The sequence below is a fragment of the Vidua chalybeata genome, chromosome 25 (assembly GCF_026979565.1).
Source record: "Vidua chalybeata isolate OUT-0048 chromosome 25, bVidCha1 merged haplotype, whole genome shotgun sequence".
Lineage (NCBI taxonomy): Eukaryota > Metazoa > Chordata > Aves > Passeriformes > Viduidae > Vidua > Vidua chalybeata.
The window spans coordinates 3,175,846-3,191,179 of record NC_071554.1 but is presented as its reverse complement, the minus strand read 5'-3'; the positions used below and the strand labels follow the sequence as shown (position 1 = coordinate 3,191,179).

Below are 15,334 nucleotides of genomic sequence, written 5' to 3'. Positions count from 1 at the left end.
CATTCACCCCAGATTAAACCCACGCACACAATGCTGCCGTTACCTGCTTCCATGATGGCTCCTTTCTGCCCAGGAAAAGCAGCAGAACTTCCAGGTGCATTCCATCGGGTCAAACACAACTCCTGGAGGACAGAACTGAGCTTTCAGGGAAGCTGGGTGTGCACTGGCACTGTGGAGAACAGCAGAGTCCAGCAGAATCCTAAAGCCAAGGAAGCCCAGCACCATTCCTGCCTTTTGAGCAATCTGTCTGAAGGACTCTCCTGCCAGGAAGGGCTCCCACAGTTCCTGCTGGCAGACAAGACTTTCCAGGAAAAAGACTCTGATTTTGGCACAATCACTCCCAGGACTCTGAAGTTGGAGGAATGAAGGCTCTGGGAACTTAGAGCTCCCGAGGACAGGACTGGGAAGATAAAACAAGGGGAATTTTTGAACAAAAATGACATTTGCCTTTAAAAAAAGCTGTTTTTTCTTTAGGAGCTCAGAGCAGTTCTAGCTACCCTACTTGCAGTATGCACTGAGGATAAAGCCTCGGGCTAAACGAAATACCTGCTTCCAAAGCCCTGGAACGTGCAGATCCTCATCCAGAGAGCCTGAGCTTGGCCTGTTTGCTGCAGGGCCTGGGAGCTCTGTCTGCTGGAAAGCCCCAGCTCGGGAGGAAGTCAAAAGTCCATGCCACGCTCCCAAGAAAATGCGAAAAATGTGAGGGGAAGGAAAATTTTCCATTTTACAGAGCTGGGAGGGAACTGCCTCCCTTCCCAGCAAGGCCCTTCCCTCCCTGGCAGCCACAACTTCACCTCACGCTGCAAATCCCGAGCCTGGGCAGCTCCTCAGGAAAAATTCCAGCAGGGAAAGTAAAGTCAGAGCAAGCAGCATCAGAGCTCCTGAGCAGGGCGGGCCTTGGGCAGTGCCAAACTGCCCTCCCTGTCCTGCCAATAAAAAAAACCCTTACAAACATCTTACCAAGATTTAATGTACATTTATTCTTAACACGTGGAACATATAGTATAAAGATTTCATACTGAATAAATGATATTCATTAAGCCAAAAAAGGAAAAAAGGGAGGAATTTACATCAAGTTTTTAGCTACATCGTCTGAAATACAAATATGCAGAATTCATCACTGAAAAATCTCAATTGTGTTTCTTCATCAGGAACTTCAACTGAACCTAGAACTTTTTCACACCTCGATTAGAAAGAAAACAAAAACAGGAAAAAAAATAAACTATAAGTTGATTGGCTGCAGAGACAGCAATGACTTTATACACAGAGACCTGTACAGCATCCTCCAGGGAGGGATGTCTGGCAAGAGATTAAATAATTGTGTCTCGCTTTAGCAGGTCATCAACTCGTTAACTCGTCATACTATAAAGGGGTGGGAGGGGACAAAACTGCAGGAGTCTCAGGGTATGTGCAATGTACAACGTCATATATATATACACACGTGGCAGCGCTGGGCTGCAGCTAAAGGTTAAAACCAGTTCTAAGAGGTGATCTCAGGGTTATTCATACAATCAAGGAGGAAGAGAGAAAGAGGTCAGGGTGTTGTAGGTTCACACATTATACTTTGGGGGAAAAGCCTTTTTTTCTCCTCAACATTAACTAAAAACATTTTTAAAAACTACAGCTTGCTGCTGATCCAGCGTTTTTTTCTTTTTTTTTTTTATCCATGTGAGACATTATTACAGTATGTTTACAGTTTAAGGTGTACAGTACATGGAGTTCTACACGCTACTGCACAGGCCTCCCTTGGACAAGGTCTGTTCACAACTGGTAACTTCTTGGTTCCTGCAAGATTGTGAATGTACAACGATAAACCACACAGAGTTCAGCAGTCACTTTTTGTCCTTCAGAGTTTACCATTAAAAACAGTTATGAAAGTGGTGCCTGTCAATGGGATAACACGGCAAGTCGTCTTTCCCCAAACTCACTGTAAACGACAGTAACTTTGGTTAAAATAAAAAAAGTCTTCTATGTAGACAGAACTTTGTCTCCTTTAATAAGGGATTTGGGACAAATCTGAGGGGCAGGGAAGGGGGAGAGGGGCCGGGGAGATCTTTCCCCAAGGGAGAAGCAGGACAGCGCAGGGCAGACAGTGGATTCTGAGGTGGTTTTGCATAAATAAAGGGCAACAGTCAGTTTCTAAGTTCTCCACTCACGCACACGCACACGGGGGCTTGGATCCCACAGCTGTCATGACTGGCCAATTAAAAACAGTACATCACAAATAACTTGTGAAACCAAAGAGTTCATCAAAGGTGACACGGAGATGTCCAAGAGCCGCGACTCGTACAAGGTGAACTCCGAGTGGTTCTCGTCCACCTTGGCCAGGGCCAGCAGCGCGCGGGCAGCGCGGCGCATCATGTCCACGCTGGTGGCCTCGAAGGGCGGGCTCTGCATGTGCATCAGCCCCGCCTGGCTCTGCTGGAACTGCGTGGCGGCCAGGCTGTCCTCCAGAAAGCCCAGCAGGTTGCCAATGCTGCCCTTCTGCACAGCAATGGCTCTGGCGGCCAGGCTGTCCCCCTGGGCCAGGTTGGCCAGCAGCACCACGGCCATCTCCCGGCACACCGGGTTCTTTCTGTCACTGAGGAACCGCACCATGGTGCTGTACAGCTTCTCCAAGCGGCTGAACGGTGGCGTGGCGAGGATCAAATCCACATTGTTGTCCTGGATGCTGAGTTTGCTGAGTGTTTCCAAAACCAGTCTCTGAGGGGAGAGGACAGCACTGGGTCCCAGTGTCGGAAAGGGATCCTGGGCCTCTGCTGAGGGACACACTGCCCAGTGGAGGAGTCCATCCAGGATAGGCAAACAGATGCTTTCCGGGTAAGGGGAGAGGTCCAGCTGCCCAGAAATGTTGGCCAACGTGACCAGTGTGTTTTCACGCAGCATCTCCAAACAGTCCCACCACCACTCCACCTTGTTGCAGCTCACCCCTTGGTCCTGCTCCTCCTCTTTCTCGTAAGTCAGGGGGGCCTGTTTGCGTTCTGGATGCTTGTGGTGTAAGAGGATCAGTTTCCCTAGAATCAGCAGCAGCCCAGGGTGTTTGGACATTTCAAAGTCATTGCCTGGCACAAATGATAAACTCCTGATGATGTTGGAGACGCAGATGCAGCGCTTGGCCAGAGAGTCCTGCCAGTCCAGGAGGGTGCAGAGCGGTGTCTCATCCTTACTGTGGGGTTCATCCTCCAGGATTTTTATATTTCTGTGGCTCTGAGCTGGACTGATGACAAAGGGAAACTTGCTGCTCTCCTTCACCGTTTCTGAAGCTTTGACCTCTTCCTCCTCCCCTGCCAGGGAGCCCGGGCGTGCTGAGAGCATGTCGTCCATGGTGGCAGTTATCCTCTTCTCCGAGGAGCCGTCGGGCGCAGGAGCCTCCCCATCCCTGGGGCTTGGGTTGCTCTCGGCTGCTGAACGTTTCCTTGAGGCAGAGGAGCAGGAAGCTCGTTTGTGAGGCAAGGGCAGCTCAGTCTTGCTCTCAAAGTGTGTCTGGATGTGCTCGGTGGTGTCCCCGCCACCGATGCGCCAGTGCAGGAGCCCGCTGTGGAACTCCTGCACCCGGCCCAGCTTGTCCGAGTAATCCACCACGAAGGGGTCATTCTTCTGCACCACCTTCACTGGAAGCTTGTCGAATTTACTCACTAGCTTCTCCTCGCTGCTCTCTAGAGGTACTTTGTCCTTGCTCGAAAATGCAGCCTCCTCCTCTTCCTCATCCTCCTCTTCCTCCTCACAGTTCAGGCTCCGTGGCTCATTGTCCTCCTCCCCTTCTTCAGGGGAGGAGGCTGAAGATTTGCAGAACCTTTCGGGATCTAATAGTGTTCTTTGCCCTGGGTCTCCTACCTCGTATTCCTTCAGGATTCCAAAGATCTCGATCAGGCAGCGCCGAAAATATTCCACCAAGAGTTCCAGCAAGCCTGGCAGCTACAGGGGGGGGAGAAAAAGGAGGGGAGGAAGGAACAGCGATCAGAAAACAACTCAGGTCAATGCACATAGGGCAGAGAGTTTAAGCAGTGCTAGCAGTTAATGGTGCTTCTCGTTCTGGCAATAAATGGTGCAGAAGAGAGGTTTTTGTCCTCTGAGAAAAGGGACAAAAGCAGGCACTGGCTGCCAGTATTCAAACTGGACCCCCCTGCACACCCCCTGTGCTCTCGGTTAACTCCCAGGGAAGGCCTTTGCACACACACAGATCACTCAGGCCAGGGAGTGACCACTCACAGCTGCCCACACCCCACGCTCCAGGTACAGAGGCTGCAGGAGCTGCTCATTGCCACCTGGCTGACAGAAACCCCTGCAGCATCAGCACTTCAAAGACCTGCCCCAGAGAGCATCTGCACCCACCTGGCTGAGGTTGAAGGTCATTATGCTGTTGTCATCATAGAGCAGGATGTTTATGGTATCTAAGGCCCACGTACTTTCAGCCAGCAGCCCCGACTTCAGAGACATCATCACTCTCCAGGCTTCAGGAGTTCCTGTAATATAAACACATGATGCTTCCAGCTCCTGGAGTTTCAAAACAAAAAGGATACACTTGATACTGATTTGGACCTGTGAAGAGCGGAGTCTGGTTAAGATGATGTACAGGCTGTGTCTACCACCAACCTGCCCACAGGCAATGCCAGAATAAGGGCTCAGAACACAATTAACCTTCCGCAATACTTTTTTTCTTCAAACCCAGCAGAGCCCCTGTGCTTGGCAGGACCGTACTGAAAGGCCAAGGCAGCACCAATCCCTCAGAAGGCTCCAGCAGAAAGGCAGGAGCTTCCTCTTACCGATATCTTTTGCTGTCAGCCGCCTCCTCTGCTTCAGCACAGGTTGCGTGGCCTCCACGGAGCCCGGCGGGAAGGTGATGTCCCGTCGGATCATGGGAGGCTGGACAGCTGCTGGTGTGATGTGCGAGGCAGGCACGGGGGGCCCTGCCTTCTGCATCTTCATCCCCGAGTGCAGGAACGGGGATTTACTGGGAGAAGTGCGGTTCTCCAGAGGTCTGGGCAGAGGTGCTGGGCTGGATACCTGAGGAATGTGATTCTGCATGCTAGGGGGGGTCTGGTAGTTGGACTGGGGGGGTCTGGTCATGGGGGGTACGGGGGTGGAGGGGCCGTAGGGAGGTTGCCGGTTCCCATGGGAAGGCCATGGTCCCTCATGGTTGACCCTCTGGTCTGAATGCAGGATTTCATCTGTTCGAGTGACCCCGTGGTAGGTGGGGCCCTGGGGCGCCGCGCCCGAGCTCTGCCTGTTGGGGTAACTGCCGTAGCCCAGCTCGTTCCTGCCCTGCCACAGGGCCCCTTGCTGGGGACCCTCCGGGGCCGGCTGGATGGGGCCCCCCATCATCTGCGGGGGGATGTTCTGCTGGGCGCCGGAGCCGGGGGCGGCCGAGACCCTGTCCCTGCCGAACTGGAAGGGGAACTGGCTCTGGCCGGCGCGGCGCTCGGCCGGGTAGGTGCTGCCGTACTGGTTGTACAGGTCCTGCTGCGGCGAGGGCTGCGCCGGCGGCTGCTGGCTGGGCTGCTGCGGCTGCGCCGGGGGCAGCTGCTGCTGGGGCTGGCCCTGCCCCGAGCTGTAGGGAACATTGTAGAGCTCGCCCTCGTGCCGCTTGGCGGGGAGGCCATAGCTGCCGTCCATCGGCCGCTTGTAGTTCTGTGGGAAGAGAAAGGCACAGACGAGGCCGGGTGAGTGGGAATTGGGGATTGTTTCTCTGGAAGGGTTTTAAACATTGGAAGGGGCTGCACAGGGAGGTGGTGGAATCACCACCCCTGGAGTTCTCCAAGAAACGCCTGAACATGGCTCTCAGTGCTCTGTCCTGGGTGACGAGGTGGTGATCGGTCACACACTGGACTCATTGAGCCCAGAGGTCTTTTCCAACCTCACTGACTCCATGAAACAAAAAGCCAAACCTCTGGGCAGAGTCCCCACAGCCAGAGGATCTGCCCCACAGCATGGCCTGGGAGAGGCCCTGTCTCCTTGTTGGCCGTATCTGATGTGAAAGTTGGATCGGTTGTTCCATTTCACAAGCCATGGCCAATTCCTTGTGGCTGCCTGGGGAGGTTCCCTGTGGATTCCACAAGGATGCCTTGGGGGCAGGAGTCTGCCCACAGAAAGGACTTTTCCTGCAGAAAAGGCTCAACTCTACTCTGCATTCACCACAAACCAGACCAGACACTAGCGCTTGCTTCCTTCCACATCCAGGAATTTTATCAGACCCTATTTCTCTCATTTCCCAGGTTTCTGCTCAAATATCAGACAAAATGCATTAAAAACTGTTGTACTTCCTGCTTCTTCCTTTCCTGTGGATTTCAAAACTGAAAGGAGCAAGAAGGCTTCTCACCCCTAATTCTTTTAAGTGCAAAGGGAGAAAACAGCCAACTGCTGCCCAAATTAAAATCCAGGATCTCTCTTGCCTCCAAGGTCTGATCTGTAGCTGCTGTGGAGGCTATTCAGACACTCCATGGTCATAACTGGCTTCAGATGGAGCTCTAGGGCTTCAAAGATGACAAGTTCCAGAGTAACTCGAACTCTTGGCTCCAAGCCCCGTGGCTCTGGTTGCAGAGCCAAACTGCAGAGCAGTTGGAATTATTCTTAGCACAGCTCAGTGAGTGCCCTCTCTATACTCTCCTAAACCATAGGACTTAAAATTATCAGGAAAACATTATGGGTCCTGGCATGGATACAAAGGGCAAGTCGTATGTGAGGATTATGGAAAGGGATACATGTTCATTCAAACTGTCCTGAAACAAACCTGATGGTTTTGGGAACAGCAAGGAGGAGGAGGCAGTAGGGCCATGGAGTCTGAAGCCTCTGGCTGCAGGATGGGAAAGGGAAAGACCAAAAAGATCTCCTGGTTTGTGCAGAACAATCCACCTGAAACAGCTCTCCTGAATGATCCAGGACTTATTCCAAAGAAAGTCATCACTTGGACCAAAAGTGTTACAGAAACAGGATGGGATTCACAAAGTTCCACAGGGACAGAAGCCCAATAAAGCTCCCTGATCTTCTGCTACCTGACGACAGCATGCAAACCACACAACCTTCATTCTCAGAACTCTGTTTTGTTAACACAGCACTGGGAATGCCAATTAAAACTTTTTAGAATTGTTTTCAAATGAGAAAAAAGTCTCTGTATAAAATCAGGTTGGACAGGGCTTGGAGCACGCTGGGAAGTCGTCCCTGCCCATGGCAGGGGCTGGCACTGGATGGGCTTTAAGGTCCCTTCACCCAAGCCACTGTGTGATTCTGTGATGAGGTACTTAATTCTTCACATTCATAAAGCAAATGCACAGCCCAGAGAGTTTTCATCTTCCCCCCTCTTCACAAAGAGCACAGGCAAAACACTCAGTGGAGCCAATCAGGATCTCTGGGATCACCCACCTGCTGCTGCTGCTGATACATGGTGGTTTGCTGGTTGGGGAAGGGGCTGCCCGAGGATGTGCCTTGAGTGGAGAATTGATTGCCATAGGAATCGTGTCTGGAGAAGAGAGAGATGTGTCAGTGTCGCTCGGGACAGCACAGTGTCCTGGGCACTGGCTGGGCACAGCAGCCCCTGGCACAGACCTTTGCTGCTGCTGCTGCTGCTGGGGGTAGCGGCTGGGCGAGTACATGCCCGTGTCGGGCGCAGTGGGCAGGATGCTGGGCTGCGGGGTGCCGCTCCCCAGGCCGCCCTCGGCTCCCAGCCCGGGCTCCGTCCTGCACACAGAGAGAGAAAACCCCGCAGGCGCTCAGCACCCCTGCGTGGCACAGGGGGCTCAGCAGAGCCACAGCAGCGGGCAGAGCTGCGTGAGGGTGCCCCGGGGCAGGGCAGGGCAGCACCCACCTGACTCTGTCGTAGGGGGCTCCGTAGGAGTAGTGCTGCCGCTGGCCCATGGCCATGTTGCCCATGCCAGGGCCGGCGGCGCGGTTGTAAGGGTCACCCATGCCACTGTTGGGGCCCTGCCCTGAGGACATGAAGGGGTCGCTTCCTGCAGCTGGAAGAGAAAAAGAACCACTGAACACACCTGCCTCTGCCTCAGGAACAGACACCTGAGGATCTGGGCAGGAAGGGCGAGCAGGGGTGTCCTGCAGCACTTCCAGCACACAGCCAGACAGGGATGAGGGCTCCAGGAGAAGATGATCCCTCACCTTTCCTCATACTGCTGTAGGGATCTTTATTTGGCTCGTAAGACATGCGACCCATCATGTCAGAGGTATTCATGCTGGGCTGGTACCCTGGATTTGGAGTCATGGAGTTCCGTTTCTGGAACGTAGGATCACTGCCATCTGCAAAGGCATCCTGAAGGCCCACGGAGTTACTCCTGTTCCAAAAAAGCCCCACAAAGACCACATTACAGAGGTCCACCGTGGTCCTCAGGATGCTCTTCTCACATGCTCCCTCTCAGGTGTTGCCATCCCCTCCAAGGGCCACAGAATCAAGAGGAACTGCCCTCCACAACGCTGTCATCAGACCCAGACCCAATACTGAAGAATATTCACACATGATGTTGCTGTCAGCCATGAAGGAAGGAGCCAAGCCGTGGAGTCCCACCAAAACAGGTACCCAAGGCCCCAGCATCTGCAGCAATGACCCAGGGGTGACCCCACCCCCAGCAGTGGTGCCATACCTGATGCCTGGCAAAGGGGGCATCTGACTGTGAGGCGTCGACGCTGGAGTTGGTGGCTTCAAGTCTCCTCCTTCTGCCATGGAGCTGCTGGTGGACTGAGGTGTCTGAGGGCCCTGCATGGAGCCTGAACCCGCTGCAAGAGGAGGAACCTGGGGTGAGCAGCTTTGCACCCTATGGATGCAACCCTGAACCTCCCAGAACATCAACCTCAAAAACAGAGAGTCCTTTGAGGAAGAAACAGATGAAATATAGCCAAGAAAACACGAGAAGCTCAACAGTTCAATGACAGGCTGGGCCAGGCTCCCCAGAAGAGCCTAAAGCTGAGAGGTTGTGTCTCTGCTCATCTTAACCCCGCTCCCTTTTCCACACCATGGCCCTGTGTGGTGTTTCCCAAGCTATCCTACCAGAGCTGATGCTCTGGAGGGCACCACGTGGCAGGAATGTGGGGCTTCCTTCCAACTGACAAGCACTGATGTGGCCTGTCACCTTCATATGCCCCCAGCCAGGAGGGTGGGAGCTGGAACCCTGTCCTGGGAGTCTCAGGATCTCCCCAGTGATGGAAACCTCAGCCAAAGCCACCAAGTATCTTTGATTGAGGCTCCTCTGTCTGCTCTGCCCTTCCAGAGCAGTGAATTCAGCAGTGAAGCACCACTCCCAAGGATTCCTGGAAAAGGGAATGCCGGAGTGCTGGATCTCTCACTGGAGGACAAAACCCATCCAGCAGGTTCCCTGCAAGTCCCAGCTTTCTGCTCCACTGAGCCTTGACCAAACCCCCCGTGTGTAACCCAGTAATCCAGCTGTGCTGGAGCTCCAGCAGCTCTCCCCTGGCCCAGGATTGCTGTGACAGCATCAGCTCAGGTTCAGCCGCTCCTCGCAGCTGGCAAGAGCTGAACTCTTAATTAATGTTTCCATTAGTTTGGTCCCCAGCACCTGATATCCCTCAGCTTCAGCCCTGCTGGCTGATGAGTCATTTCAGCTATTCATTAAAATCCTCCGAGGTCACGTCCAGGCCATGTTTGTTTACACCCCACCTTCCTGGCACCCTGTCCTCTGCTCTGCGACTCCCTCCGGCCCAGGGAGAGCTGGAGGAGGAAGGGCAGCGGGAGCTCCTGGGGAGTTTCATTCACAGCCCCCTCCCTGGCAGCCCAGCCCTGCTGTTTCCCCCAGGAATTGGCTCTGGAAGAGGCCCCAAGACATTCCCCGAGACATTCCCTGCCTCGCTGCCATTTGGTGTTTGTCCCCAGCTCCTGCTGTCCCTCCCACTCACAAACTCACATGGAGCTGGAGCGGGGCCAGCTCCACGCTCTGGGAATTCCAACCCAAGGTGCCTCCCCAGGGACTCTACTAGAGGGAACCTTCGGGGCTTCCAGGAAACTCCCAGTGCCCATGAGGGATTCCCAGTCCCCTCCGGGCACCATCTCTGGGAACACTTCTGGGTGCTGAGGGTGTGATGGACACTGCATGGAGGAGCTCTGGCACCAGGAGTTCCATCTCTGCAGCCTCAGGAAGTGGTTAATGGAGAACAGCACCGTGCAATCCTCACCATTCCCAAAGTTCTGCAGGAGTTAATTTGGCAGAACAGGCTGAAATGAAGAGCAAGCCAATGCCAGCAGGTTGTGAGGTCTGCAAGGAGAGCAAACCACATGTGTGGGATAGCAGAGCCCTTCAGCCAAATGATGAAATGGCTCCAAAACATCCCCCTGTTGTCCACAGGTTCCCAAACAGGGAATTTATTCTCATCCAGGTGATTCCCTGGGGGACAGGACTGTGTGGGACCCTGGAAGAGCAGCATCCACCAGGACTCCACACTCTCCTAGGGCTCTTCAGCCTGGAGCTGGGCTGACAGAGCAATTTCTGTCCTGCCCTACACCCCCAGGCCCTGAAAGGAAGAAAAGGAAAGTGAAAGAGGAGCAGGGACACTGAGTGATTCAGCATAAAGGATCAGAGCCACCAGCCAGGCTTCAGTGCTGCCTCTGAACGTTCCCAGCTGTGGGAGTCTGGAGCAAAGTGACTTGAGAGAAGGGTTTGAATTGGCAATGCAGCAGAGTCCTCTCAGAGCAGGACCCAAACGTGCAGAGTTTGGGGTAAGAGCCCTGCGAATTTCTTCTGCTGATGTGCTGAAGAAGGAGCTCAGCCCAGAAGAGCCAGGCCCTTCACAAACACCACGTGAGCTGAAACTAAATCTGATGCAGCACCTAATCCACTCTGACACACACCTAGAGCTACAAATCTAAAGTGGCTTCCTAAAAGTCTCAGCTCTCTCCAAACAAACTCCAAATGCTCTCAACATTGTTCCACTGCCTCTGGGGGCAAGAAAGAGGTTTTGGAAATAAAGTAGTATTGGATTTGTGGACTAGTTCAAGCAGAACTCAGACCCACTCTGGACAGGTTTAGTCTAATGGCATAGAAGTTACTTTATCTTGCAGAACACACCAAGGCTGAAGCTCCACTAGGGCAGGTTTCCTGACCAGTGACAAGACATGATTTAGTTCTTAACAAACCCCCCCCGTAGCTGAAAGGAGAAATGTGGTGCTCAGCAGAGCACTGGGACAAGCCCACTGTCCCTGGAGGGTTCAGCAGGGCTGGGGCACAACTGCACTCCAGTCAAAAGAGGTTCATTATTCTGCTCCTCGGGAGCCAGACAGAGATGGTGCCAGGTTTCAGGACCAAAAAAGCATTTTTTTGCAAACATTATAGGAACTTCAAAGCAGACCAAGTTTTTATTTCACCTACATGAGCAGGCTCCTGACCAGAAAAAGCATTTAAAGTTTTTTAGTTATAAGACAAACTGGAAAACTCAAGCTTAAAGAAGAGTTGGCAAATTCAGCAGCAATTCAAGCAATGAACTCAGTGCAAATGAGACAGAAAGGATCAGACTTTCCAAAGACTAAAGAGTACAATGTGCATGGCTGGCCTGCATGTCTTTTCTTTTTTTGTTTAACAAATCTGAATTGAGCATTATGCTTAAATATTCAGAAACAGGAGTACCCCATCAAATCTGAAACAACAGCAAAGGTTCATTTTAAAGATTCCTAAAGCACCCAGCTTGTCATAGGCCTCCAGTGATCTGAGCACAGAGCCTCAGAATGTCCTCCCTGGCTCCTGCTGAGGGCTGAGAGCAGGAATTCCTGAGGAGGATGAGTGCACACCCACATGCAGCCTTTCCTCCCAGAAGGTATCACTGGCACAGTCCAAACCAGCTCAGCTTTTGCAGTGGGTTCCCAAACTCGAGCAGTAACAAGGGCTGCTGTTGGAATCACCTTGCAGGGAAACTCCAGAGCTTGCTCTCCACCAGATTCTCACCAGGCAGAGATGCAGCAGCAAGCAGAGGTGTGTGTGTGTGCATTTTTAGGTTTTCCTTTTTCTCAAGCTCAGTCCAGAGCTTGGACACACAAAACTGAACTATCCCAAGAGGCTCAACTCCCTCCCAGTCTCATCCACTCCCACATTACCAAAGCATTTTTATCCTGCACAGCCAGAGAACAGGGGGGGCTCTTTGGCAGTTTGGACCAGCCTAACCCACAGCACAGTGCCAGAGACCCTCCTGCTCACACAGCCGCTGCACACCTCAAACCAGGGCCTGGCCTCACCTGGAGATGGAGGCTGGATCTTGGTCTGGGACTTCTTTGAGTCAGCAGCTGCAAAGATGTCTGGAGGAGGGTCCTCGCCCCTCTCGATCTTGCACTCGAAGGCGTACAGACACTGGATGTACTGCTTCTTCAGAGAGCTGGCTGCGCTGCTCGACGTGCCCACGTTCAGGTTGGTGGCCAGCTCACGCCACTTCTTGTTTTTGTTGACCTGCACAACCAAACAGGAGGCTCTAAACTCCAAATCCAAGAGGAGAAATCAACCCTTCCCAGCTCACACAAAGGATGCAATGAGAGCTAAGCAGAGCAACCCCAAAACTACTGAACTCTCTTCTTCACCTACAGAAAACTTTTCAGATTTACAGGGACAGATTGCAAATCAAATTAGTCACAAGGTCAGCTGACAGCCAGATGCAAAGACAAAGGCAGTGTCACCAATCTTTGCACTGGGCAAAGCAGGGAAAAAGGGCTTGGATTGGATCTGGCCACAGACTGTTCTCACCCAGACAAAGGGAGAGCAGACATCTGGCTCACTTAAAGGGTGCTGGGTTTTATTTACAGAAATAAAACAGAGATAAAATGTGGCTAAATGGGAAGCCATGGCTCACATCTGGCCACAGAGCTGATCTTTGTGCTGTGGGCAGCTCTGTCCCCTGGTTGGGGTCACTGACCTGAGTCAATCCCCCGATCTCCTTGACGGAGATGTAGAGCCTGTACAGGTCCAGGGGCTTCCTGCCCACGGCTGGCAGGTTGGTCATGCCCATGGCCTTCTCCTCAGTGAAGGCCAGGTAACGATCCACCCACAGCTTCCTCTCAGGCTCCCCACCCAGCTCGTACAGCTTGGTGATCTTCTCGTTGGTTGTAGTAGAGGAACTGGACTTCTAGGAGAAGGAAAGAGAGATCAGGACTGAGCAGCACAACAGCAGCTCCTCCATGTCCCAGGTGGCACCCTGGCCCTGTTCCCCCCCCAGTCTCCTCGTGCTGTCCCTGTCTCCTGTGTCTTTTACAACCTGGAGCAGAAGCAGAGATGGCTTTGGCATTCCAAATCATTCCTTAAAAATGAGCTCCCGAACCAGAGGTGTTCCTCAAACCTGATGATGTTCTAGGTGAACCCTAGACCCAAAACTGAGCATGTTCATGGCACATGAGATTCCTTCCACAGCACAGACCAGGACAGAGCAGCCCTGATTTGTGGCCAAGAGCATTCAAATCTTCTTTTGCCATAAATAAGAGAGGCAGATGCCAGAACACAGGAGCAGGAGTGAGAGATCTCTTGGATATTCTTGCTGCTGGCACAGGGACCAAACCTGCTGAGCATTTGTTTTCCTTCAGGTAGCAAAGGAGGAGAGCAGGGGCTCAGAAACTGCTTTTTTGGTGGTTCTTTTGAAACTGGTAGCAGCAATGCAAAGAAAAACACTCCCTGAAGAACTTGTTTGCCTCCCTCTTCTGGCTTTGATACAGGATTAGTGAGAGGTCTGTTTGTGAAACAACTGCAACACTTTAGTTACCAAGTCCCAGCTGAGAGCTGACTCGCTCCAGGCCCACTCCACCAACAAACTCAGGTTTGTTTACGCTGCTTTTGGCAGTTTCACTGTGGCAGGTAATAATTCCTAATACTGAATTTGTTTTCCAGGTGCAATCCATGTCTCCCATAGGACTGGGAAACACTCCCCTCCATTTCTCACACAGTTCAATCCAAGCGAACATACAACACATGGCTTTATTTCCCTGGATGCTGAAGAGGATGGGAGCCAATAAAAACAAAACCCAGAACATTTTACCTTTGACTTGGATTCTGCTTTGGGCGTCCCATCTGCCTTGTTGTTCATTTTAGTTGCAGGTGTTAATTTGACATCCCCGAGTCCCATCATTTCAGGGCTTGCTGCCATCCCTGGGAAGTTAAAGGGATCTTTAACACCGATTTTCCTTCCAGTGCAACGAAATCAGTGAAATCCTAAAGCTCTGGCTTACCTGCAGAGTTGTTGGCCAAGTTCCCCGCCATGGGGTAGGGTGGGCCCTGGGGGTTTATCATGCCAGCCATGCTGTTAATTCCCTGCCCATAAGGAGGCCCAGTGCCCATCATTCCCCCCTGATTCATGTTGGGATAACCAGGAGGCCTAGAGGAGGAAGGAGGAAGCACACAATTACTCCACATATTAGGCACTAGGATACTGCCTTCTGAGGAAGCAGCTTTGCTAAAAGAAACCTGAAAAGGACATGGAGAAGTGACTTGCCCCAAACCATTTTTCCAAGAGAAGAGCAAAGATCAGGTGCTCTTATAAAGCTCAGTACCCAGAGCCCAAGTTACATTCTCAAGAGAAAAGGGGAGGCAAACCCTTTGGAAAGTGGGACCTGAGCTCTGAACATTTTCACCCTTCATCTTGTTCTCCTACATCCACAAACTGAGCCTCATTTCAGTCATTAAACTGCCTTTAACCTGCAGACTCTGCAGCCCTGGGCAGTGAAGTGAGAATACAGGACTTAGAATCGTGGAATGTCCTGGGCTGGAAGCGTTGTTTTCCATGTATCACAAACCTCCCACGCAACTGTGGCTCGAACTTCTTCCTCAAAGGGACAGGCTTGGGTGCCTTTACTGGAGATTGGGAACTTGAGCCTTGGCAGCCACAGGTAAAAGCAGGAGGTTGCAGGAGCAGCCCCCAGGTGAGGATAAAGAGCAGTGTCCACTCAGACAACAAATACATCCACCAGTTTTGGAGGAACCCATTTAAGAGCATGTTCGTGGCTCCCATGGCATTCTGGAAGGCCACACACACCTACTCTGAAATGGGCAATAAAGGAGGAAAAAACCACAGAAAACAGCACAAAGTTCAGAGTTGAATTCCAGCTCCTTTCCCACAGCTGCTCATCAAGGCCCTAAAAGGAAGAAGTTCCTCAGACTGGACAAGCAATGCCTTGGATCACACACACAGCTGGGTGGCTGCAGGATTTAGGGGCTGCAGCATAGGGGCAGCAACTCCAAGTCATCCAGGGAACAGAGAAGACCAGAAAGCAAAACCCAAGAACAACTGAAGGCATCTCAGAGTTAAATAAGTTCACCTGTGAACATAACAATTCCCTAAGTATGTCATAAATGATGTAGAGAGTGCTGCAATGCTTTGGGTTGGACAGACCCTAAAGATCATCCCCTGTCTAACCCCTGCCATG

At 52.2% G+C, this 15,334-nt stretch overlaps 1 protein-coding gene across 2 annotated transcripts in view; it reads right to left on the bottom strand.

Moving 5' to 3' along the window:
• Positions 1–961: 961 nt before the first annotated feature.
• The window catches only part of ARID1A (AT-rich interaction domain 1A), a 53,526-nt gene continuing 39,153 nt past the window's right edge, over positions 962–15,334 (bottom strand). The window contains exons 9-20 of one of the 2 annotated variants that reach the window (XM_053964568.1): positions 14,141–14,286; positions 13,951–14,060; positions 12,841–13,050; positions 12,173–12,380; positions 8,583–8,715; positions 8,104–8,276; positions 7,799–7,949; positions 7,540–7,671; positions 7,357–7,453; positions 4,764–5,628; positions 4,333–4,463; positions 962–3,915 (exon numbers count right to left, since the gene is read on the bottom strand). In XM_053964568.1, the coding sequence (XP_053820543.1) occupies positions 2,191–3,915; positions 4,333–4,463; positions 4,764–5,628; positions 7,357–7,453; positions 7,540–7,671; positions 7,799–7,949; positions 8,104–8,276; positions 8,583–8,715; positions 12,173–12,380; positions 12,841–13,050; positions 13,951–14,060; positions 14,141–14,286 (4,081 nt within the window). In that variant the 3' untranslated portion in view covers positions 962–2,190. The remainder of the gene's footprint in view (positions 3,916–4,332; positions 4,464–4,763; positions 5,629–7,356; positions 7,454–7,539; positions 7,672–7,798; positions 7,950–8,103; positions 8,277–8,582; positions 8,716–12,172; positions 12,381–12,840; positions 13,051–13,950; positions 14,061–14,140; positions 14,287–15,334) is intronic. The other variant, XM_053964569.1, reaches the window with a different exon arrangement.